The sequence below is a fragment of the Aureococcus anophagefferens genome, assembly GCF_000186865.1.
Source record: "Aureococcus anophagefferens unplaced genomic scaffold AURANscaffold_6, whole genome shotgun sequence".
Taxonomy (NCBI): domain Eukaryota; class Pelagophyceae; order Pelagomonadales; family Pelagomonadaceae; genus Aureococcus; species Aureococcus anophagefferens.
The window spans coordinates 1,416,069-1,425,081 of NW_008705566.1; the positions used below are offsets into that span (position 1 = coordinate 1,416,069).

Here is a 9,013-nt window from a genome sequence, read left to right on the forward strand (position 1 = left end):
CGGCGTCGACCTGTGCCGAATTCAACCACTGGTTTGGGTGGTCCTGACCAAACTTGAGAATTCTCTAGCTCGGTCAAATCGAAGTCGATTTGGTTGATTTTTGGACGAATCGATTGCTCTCGTCGAGTTCTCGAAGCACGGCCGAAGAGGTTGCGTCGAAATTGTCGCGTACGCTCACATTGAAGTCGGGTTGAAGATTTGAATTCGGCACAGGCGTCGACGAGCGCCAAGTACAGCGCGTCGCCGTCGGCCTCCCAGCCGCAGCGGAGCGCGCGCGGCGGCACGGCGCCGCCGGCGCACGCTTCGAAACCCAAGGCCTCGCCGCAGAGCGTCTCGAAGACGTCGAAGGACCGCACGCCGCCGCCATAGGACACGCGCAGGGACCCCTCGACGATCGCGCCCGCGTGGAGCCCGCCGTCGACGGCCGCGCGGCCGACGCGCGCGCCGTCGAACGTCGCCGCGCCACCGAGGCCGTCGGCCGGGTCGCGCGCCCAGCGCACGCGGCGCCTCAGGCGCGCGTCGAGCGCGTCCGCCGCACCGCGCGACGCGGCCGCCGACGTCGCCGCGAGCGCCAGCGCGTCCGCGCGCTCGACCCAGCCGCCGGCGAGGAAGAGCGCGCGCGCGCCGTCGACGGCCAGGACCTCGCGCACGACGCGGTTCTCGAAGCGGAAGGTGCGGAACTTCGCATCGTCGCTCTCGGACGGCAGCCGCAGCGCCTTGCGCAGGCGCCGCACGGCCGCCACGAGCACGTCGTCGCTCTGGGCGAGGAGCGTCGTGAGGGCGGCTTGGAGGGCTGCATCGTCGGAGAACTGCGACATCGTCTCGCGAAATGCGGGCGTCCTGGCGCTGCCAAGCCTCACAAAGCACCCATGCCCTTGTGGTGAAAAAGCCGGACTTGAGCGAGCGGTGCACCGAGAGCGCGGCGAGGTGTGGCGGAGCTGCAGGCGCCTCGCAAGCACAAACGATGGCAGACGACGACAATTTCACGCCGCGGCCGGCGCCGTCGGCGCCGACCGTCCCAAAAAAATTCAAGTTTAAAGTCTCGCGGCCGGCGGCGCCGCCGCCGGCGCCCGTCGCACCACCGGCAGCGCCGCCATCGATGATGCGCTTCACCGTCGGCTCGAAGCGCGAGCGCGAGGCCGCGCCGCCGGAGCCGGAGGAGCCGACGCCGGACCTGCTCGCGGGCCGCAAGCGCGCGCGCTACGAGGGCCCGCTGCGCGTCGCGCGGGTCTCGGTCCGCGTCGGCGGCCGCGTGCTCCGCGACCCGTCGGGCGCGGTGCCGGCGCTCGAGGCGGCCATGCCCGCCGCGGCGGCGCCCGCGCCGCGGCGGCGGCGGCGCGACCCGGACGCGGACCAGCTCGTGCAGCTCGAGGGCGACCTGAAGCGCGAGCCCGGCGGCGGCTGGGCCTGGTCCGGCCGCTGGGCCGAGAACTTCGCCAAGCTCGAGGCCGGCGACGACGGCGCCTTTGCCATGAGCGGCCCCGGCGACGACGGCCCGCTGCGGACGCTCGAGCTCGGCGGGAGCTTCGACCTGCGCGTGCCGACGGCGTCCGGCTCGGCCGTCAAGGCCATCAAGGAGCGGGGCGTCGAGCTCCGCTTCAAGTCCGAGGACGCGTCGGGCTGGCGCGCCGTCGAGGGCCGGGGCCGCAACGAGTTCGGCGACTTCCGCGTCGTCGGCTTCTACGACCCGGCGTCGGGCGCGTTGTCCGTGAGCAAGGACTACGCGGTCACGCAGTACAAGGTCGACTCCGAGGACGACGACGACGGCGACGCGCGCGTCTTCGACGGCGACTACGTCGCGGACCCGTCGTCGCCCAAGGTCGAGAAGAAGAAGAAGAAGAAGGAGAAGAAGGAGCCCAAGGCGCCGCCCCCGGAGAAGCCCAAGCCCACGTACACGAAGGTGTCCAAGGCGCCCGTGGCCTACACGAAAGTCTCCAAGGCGCCGCCGGCCGTCGCGGCGGCGCGGCGCGAGGCCGCGCCCGACGCCGCGCCCGCGCCCGCGGAGGAGGAGCACCGGCGGCTGCCCTTCGACGGCGCCGCGTTCCCGCCGCTGCTCCAGCCGTTCCGGGGCTTCGCCGAGGGCACGGCCGAGGCCGAGCGCGTCGCGGAGCAGTGGCGCGCGCTCTCCGACGTCCTCGCGAGCGGCGAGCTCATCCCCGAGGAGGAACCACCCGAGGACACGCCGCGGAACCGGCTGCTCCAGGAGCTCTGGACGCGGACGCGCGAGGAGTCGCTGCTCCGCGTCGCGCGCGAGAAGCGCGCCGCGGAGAGCCGCGAGCGCAAGATCGCCGAGGCGAGCGCGCTCGCGGCCGCGGAGCGCGAGGCGGGCCTCGCGGAGCTCGAGCGGCGCCGCGAGGACGAGGAGGAGCGCGCGCGCCGCGACGCCGAGGCCGAGGACGAGGCGAAGCGCGACGCGGACGCGGAGCGGAAGCGCCGCCGCGAGGAGGCGCGCCGCAACCGCGACAAGCTCGAGCAGACCGTCGACCTCGACAAGCAGCGCCTCGCCGTGTCGTCCTTCCTCGAGCAGCACCGCGCGGAGGGCGGCGACGAGTTCGGCGAGTAAACATTAGGGCTTCACGCGGGGCCGCGCGTAGGCGTCGAGCGACGCGGCGAGGCCCGCCGCCGCGCCCGGCGACCGGTCGCCGAAGACGAACGTCGCGGCGTCGTCGCCGGCGCGCTGGACCTTGACGGCCACGACGCGCGCGTCGGGCCGCTCCCAGGAGCAGACCTCGTTCCGCGCGTAGCGGTCGAGCAGTTTGGCGTGGTCGACGGGATCGAAGAGCCACAGCCCCAGCGCGTTGACGGCGACGAGCACGCCGTCGTCCGGGAGCCGCCGCGCGATCTCGATCGCCGCGGCGCTCTGCGCCGCGTGGCCCGCGTCGAGGCGCGCGCGGAAGAAGTGGGCGCCGTAGAGGTCGAGCTTCTTGACCACGTCCACGAAGCTCCGATGGAGCACGCGGAGCGGCGTCGCCGGGTCCGGCAGCCGCGCCAAGGCCTTCTTCGCCAACTCCGCCGGCGGCGTTTGCTCGAAGCGCGGCGGGAAGAACTCGGCTATCGTAATGTCCTCCATGGCCAGGAGGCCGTCCACCGTCGTCGGGACGTCCTCGCCGAGGCTCACGGCGAGCCCGAAGGCCGCGAGCTCCGCCGCGGCCGCGTCCGACACGGGGAGGCAGCCCTCGTTGAGCACCGCGTCCTCGGCCTGCGCGTAGGTGAGCATCTCGAAGGTCGCGTCGCTGGACCGGCTCGGCTCGTCCGCAAAAAGGGCCAGGCGCTTGTAGACGACGTGCGGCGGTGGCGCCCAGCCGCGTGCGGCGTCGCCGGGGTAGTCCGAACGCCCGAGCGGGATCGAATCGCCGTCGGCGACGACGAAGAGGCCGAAGGTCGCCGCGCGGTTGTCCTTGAGCTGGAGGAAGACGCGCCCCAAGATCTCGGCGACCTTGGACGCCGGCGTCTGGGGCGTCACGGGGAACCGCGGCGCGAGCGGCGACCCGTCCGCGAGCTCGACGGCGATGACGCACCTGGGCAGGAAAAGAGTGCGACATTCCCAACTTTGGAGGCTCCTATCTCGGTCGTTTTCCACTCGTTTCGGCTAATTTTTGGACGAGCGATCATCTCTCGGAGCGGTCTCGAAGCGCGGATGCTGTTTCCAGAACGCGCGCGCGCGGAACACTCATGTTGAAGCGAACTTGAATCACTCGTTTCCTGCCCTGATGACGCACGGCGGCCTCTCGTCGTACGCGGCCATGTCCTCCGCGGACGGCGCCACCGCGTAGGCCGCGCCGGCCTCGAGGCAGCCGAGCATGGCCGTCGCGCCGAAGGACGCGTAGTCGTGGCTCGGCCGCGGCTCGCGTGTGTCGCACGTGTAGCAGAAGTGGAAGCAGTATTTCGCGAGTTCGCGGCTCGGCGGGAACGTGACCGCGCAGGCGCAGAAGAGCTTCCAGAGCGCGTCCAGGGAGCGCACGATGGGGTTGCCCGTCGCCAGGGCCATGATCTGGCAGTAGATCTCGTCGCGGAGCGCCTCCGTCTGCAGGCCCCGCTCGACGACCGCGGCGCCGAGCTCCGGCCGCGGCGCCGTCGCCGTCGCGTAGGCCCAGATCTTGTCGTGGAGCTCCAGCGCCGCCTCGCCGAGGGCCTCGCCGAGCTCCGTGAGCGACTGCTCCAGCGGGTCGCTCGCCATGCGCAGCAGGTGCCTCGACTCGCGCCGCAGGCCGCCGTAGCGCGCGAGCTCGTAGCAGTCCCGCGCGCACTCGTCGGGAGCGTAGGTCTCGCCGAGACCCGCGCCGTCCTCCTCGACGGGCACGACGCGGCCCTCGTCCTTCTCGCCGACGAGCCGCCGCACGCCGCTCAGCGACGGCATGAACGACGCCATTCTCCGTTGGGCTGCGTCCAAACGCGAGGGGCAAGATAGGGGCAGCGTCGCGGCACCTTGAACTTCAGAGAAGCATGGCTCTCCTGCAACTAAACGCGCTTACCACCCGTCGAAGTTGGACATGGGCTTGGGCTTCTTCTTCTTCGTCGGGGCCGTGGCGTCGGGCAGGTCGCCGCCCTCGGCCGCGCGCTTGGGCAGGTAGCGGCCGACGGACCCCGCCGTGTGGGGCGCGTTCGCGAGCGCGCGCGGCGGCGGCGCCGCGGCGGGCGCGGCGGCGGGCGCGTCGCGCTTCGCGATGGCCTCGCGCACCTCGGCCTCGAAGGCGGCGTCGGCCTCCGCCGTCGGGTCCACGAAGACCGTCGCGCCGAGGATCGTCACGTCGTCGCGGGGCCGGTGGTCGTCGGCGTCGTCGACGGGCACGTTCTCGATGCGCGTGAGCGTGTCGTGGCCGCCGACGACCTTGCCGAAGACCGTGTGCTTGTTGTCGAGGTGGGTCGCCGATTTCAGGGTCACGTAGAACTGGGACCGGTTCCGGTTCAGGCCGTCGTTCGCGTAGGCGAGCACGCCCCGCTCCGAGTGCAGCAGCCGCGAGTCGAACTCGTCGTCGAAGCGCGCGCCCCAGAGCGACTCGCCGCCCGTGCCCGCGCCCGTCGGGTCGCCGGCCTGGGCGACGAAGTGGCGCACGACGCGGTGGAACGGCGACCCGTCGTAGTAGCCCTTGGCGCACAGCCCCAGGAAGTTCTCCGCGGCCCGGGGCACCATGTCGGCGTGGATCTCCACGTTCAGGTTGCCGTGGGACGTGCGCAGCTGCGCGTAGCCCTTCTTGCCCAGGCCCCGGAGCCGCTTCCAGCGCGCGGTCTTGAGCTCGTCCTCCGTCGCGTCCCGGAGCTTCGCGGACGTCTCGACGGACAGCGCGCTCGACGTGAAGGACCCGGACGTCGCGCCGGACGTCAGCTTGGAACCTTTCAGGATCTCGTCCGTCGTCGCGCCGAGCGTGCGGACCCGGAGGAAGGCCTCCGTGAGCCCCTTGTTCCGCGGGAGGTCCGGGTCCGCGTCGGCCAGGCGCTTCGCGGCCTGGGCAGCAAAAGGGTGCGAAATTCCCAACTTCAAAGGCTCATATCTCGGCCGATTTCCACTCGTTTTGGCTGATTTTTGGACGAGCGATCATCTCTCGGAACGGTCTCGAAGCGTGGATGCTTTTTTTGGAACGCGCGCGCGCGAAACACTCACGTTGAAGCGACGTTGAATCACCCTTTTGCTGCCCTGTTCGCGGCCTCCTTCGCGGACCGCGCCTCCTCGGCGGCGGCGACGTTGCGCTTCGCCTCGTCGAGCACGGCCCGCGACGAGTCCGACGTGCGGATGTGGTCCTCGGGGCGGCTCGTCGCGAGCCGCGCCTCGCGCGCCTCGCGCTCCTCGCGGAGGTGCGCGAAGTTGGCCAGATCGCGCCGCGCGCAGAGCGCGGCGTCCTCCGGGTCGTGGATCATGACGAGGTCGGCCTTGGCGAAGGGCGTGCCGTCCAACAGATCCGCGAGCTGGCCCCGCTTGAGGCAGAGCTCCCTGACGGCCTCGTAGGAGAAGACGTTGCCGGTCGTCGCGACGGCGACGACCTTCGTGAAGTTGTTGAAGGCCTTGCAGGTCACGGGGCAGTGCCAGTGCCCGTCGCCGTTCTTCGCCATGCGCAGGCGGAGCACGTCCTTGACTTTTAAGGACGCGCCCGTCACGGGCGACTTGCCCCGCTCCTTGACGAAGGGGAGCAGCTGCAGCGCGTCGAAGAGGACGCCGTCGCGCGCGCAGCAGGGGCTCTCGAAGGGCAGCAGGCTCAAGGCGCAGCACTCGAAGGGCAGCGACCCCTCGAGCTTGCCCTCGCGCTTCTTCTTGTAGCCGCCGCCGTCGCGCGCGTGCTCCGTGGCGGTCACGAACATGCGGTCCTTGCTGTGCTGGTTGCGGCCCATGGCGGTCGGCGGCGGCGGCGCGCGCGGGCGCAGTTGTGGTGTGGGTGCGTGCGGGTGGTGCGCGAAGGCGCCAAGAGCGCGGCGTCGACGAGCTACGGGCGCTCAGAGTCGCGCAAGGAGCGGCTCCATTGCCTCGCCGGCTTGTCGAGACCGCCACAGACCTCGCCGGCGCCGCGCGCCGCGTCGTCGAGCGCCAGCACCTGCTACATCGCCCGCGCCCGTCGCGCCGCCAGGTCCGCGAGGCCCGAGCGCTGCGTCGCCAGCGCGCTCGCGCACGCAGCCATGTCGGCCATGGAGCTCGACGGCGCGCCCCCCACCACCAACGAGTCCGACGACGACGAGGAGCAGTTCGTCGCGGCGCGCGAGTTCACGGCCGCGGAGCGCGAGGAGGCCGAGCGCCTCCACCGCACGGCCGTGCGCGCCGAGGCGCTCGCGGCCGCGCAGAGCGCGGCGAAGGAGCGCGGCGTCGCGCTGAGCAACGAGGAGAAGGACAAGATCGTCGAGGCCAAGGCGGCGAAGCCCAGGTTCCTGAGCAAGGCCGAGCGCGAGGCCGCGGCGCTCGCGCGGCTCGAGGCCAAGCGCGCGGAGCGCGACGCCGCGGCCGCGGCCGCGGCGCGGGACCGGAAGAAGGGCGCGCGCGGCCGCTTCTCCGCGCCGCCGCCGCCGCGGGACCCCGGCGGCGCCGCCGACGCCGCGCGCCTGCCGCGCGTGCCCCAGTACGAGGAGGCCGACGAGCCCCTCTACCCGACGAAGAAGCCGCGCAAGGACATCCACGGCCGCGCGCCCGCGCCGGCGCCCGCGGCCGTGCCCGCGTCCGTCGCCGAGGCGCGCAACACGGAGAAGGAGCTGCGCCTCATCCGCGAGAACTACCTCGGCAAGGGCCCCAAGCAGAAGAAGGTCGTCAAGCCGTCGGAGAAGTTCGCGCGCATCTTCCAGTTCGACTGGGACGCGAACGACGACACGTCCGCGGACCTGAACCCGCTCTACGCGCGGCGCCACGCCGTGCAGCCGCTGCTGGGCCGGGGCTACGTCGCGGGCCTGGACATGCGCGAGCAGCGCAAGACCCAGACCTTCGCGTCCGTGCTCAGCGACAAGCGCATGGCCGAGGCGCGGCGCCAGGAGGAGGACGAGGGTCTGGCGCGCGCGGAGCGGAAGCGGCGCGAGGACGCGCGCAAGGAGGAGCGCGAGCGGCTGCGGCGCGACATGGCCGCGGAGACGGAAAAGGTGGAGAAGGCCGCGCTCGGCCGCGAGCTGCTCCACTGGACCGACAAGGCGCTGGGGGACATGACGGACCGCGACTGGCGCATCATGAAGGAGGACTTCGACATCCGCATCCGCGGCGGCAAGGCGCCGCTGCCCCTCCGCTTCTGGGGCGAGGCGGACCTGGGCGAGCCGCTGTTGATGGCGATCCGCGACGCGGGCTACAAGGAGCCGTCGCCGATCCAGCGCCAGGCCATCCCCGTGGGGCTGGAGCTGCGCGACATCATCGGCGTCGCCGAGACGGGCTCGGGCAAGACGGCGGCCTTCTGCATCCCCATGATCCGCTACATCTCCAAGCTGCCCGCGGCGCGCATCGCGTCGCTCGCCGACGACGGGCCGCTCGCTTTGGTCATGGCGCCGACGCGCGAGCTCGCGACGCAGATCGCCGGCGAGTGCAAGAAGCTCACGGCGCACATGGACATGAACGTGACGACCGTCGTCGGCGGCATGTCCATCGAGGACCAGGCCTTCGTCCTGCGCGAGGGCGTCGAGATCATCGTCGGCACGCCGGGCCGCATCCAGGACTGCCTCGACACGCAGTACCTCGTGCTCAACCAGGCGAACTACGTCGTGCTCGACGAGGCGGACCGCATGATCGACATGGGCTTCGAGCCCCAGGTCCACTCGATCCTCGAGGAGATGGGCGGTTTGCTACTATCCGAGGACGACATCGAGATGGAGCAGCAGCGCCTCGCCGTCCAGCGCGGCGAGGCCTGCTACCGCATCACGGCCATGTTCTCCGCGACGATGCCGTCGGCCGTGGAGAAGCTCGCGAAGAAGTTCCTGCGCCACCCGGCCATCGTCTGCATCGGCGACGAGGACAGCGGCAAGAACAAGCGCATCGCGCAGCACGTGCTCTACATCGCCGAGGCCGCGAAGAAGAACGCGGTCGTCGACATCCTCCGGAAGAAGAAGGCCCAAGACAAGTACCTCGTCTTCTGCAACGAGAAGAAGGGCTGCGACGCCCTCGCGAAGGTCCTCTCGACCGCGGGCCTCCGGTCGTCCGTGCTCCACGGCGGCAAGACCCAGGAGCACCGCGACGCGACGCTCGCGGCCTACAAGGCCGGCTCCGTGACGGTCCTCGTCGCGACGGACGTCGCGGGCCGCGGCCTCGACATCCCGGACGTCGCGCACGTCGTCAACTACGACATGCCCCTCAAGATCGAGAACTACAGCCACCGCATCGGCCGCACGGGCCGCGCGGGCAAGGACGGCGTCGCGACGACGCTCCTCACCGACTCCGACGAGGCCATGATGTACGACCTGCGCCAGTACCTCGAGCAGACGGACGCGCAGATCCCCGAGCGCCTCGAGAAGAACCCCGCGGCGCACGCGAAGCCCGGCGAGCGCAACGACCGCGGCGAGCTCCTGACGAACCGCCTCGGCCGCAACAAGACCGAGTTCCTGCGCGAGGACAAGTTCGCCCAGGGGT

At 71.5% G+C, this 9,013-nt stretch overlaps 2 protein-coding genes across 2 annotated transcripts; one reads left to right on the plus strand and one right to left on the minus strand.

The window, feature by feature from the left end:
* Window positions 1-4,454: 4,454 nt before the first annotated feature.
* Window positions 4,455-6,453, minus strand: AURANDRAFT_53208 (hypothetical protein; the record flags this gene model as incomplete). Its single annotated transcript, XM_009037581.1, has 2 exons — window positions 4,455-5,504; window positions 5,621-6,453. 2 exons carry the CDS (start codon window positions 6,319-6,321, stop codon window positions 4,469-4,471), a joined length of 1,737 nt encoding a protein of 578 aa, XP_009035829.1.
* A 705-nt stretch (window positions 6,454-7,158) lies between these two features.
* On the plus strand, window positions 7,159-8,925 carry AURANDRAFT_10388 (hypothetical protein; the record flags this gene model as incomplete). Its single annotated transcript, XM_009037312.1, has 1 exon — window positions 7,159-8,925. A coding segment is annotated over one exon (1,767 nt), but the record flags the coding sequence as incomplete, so codon positions are not given.
* Between the last annotated feature and the right edge of the window lie 88 nt (window positions 8,926-9,013).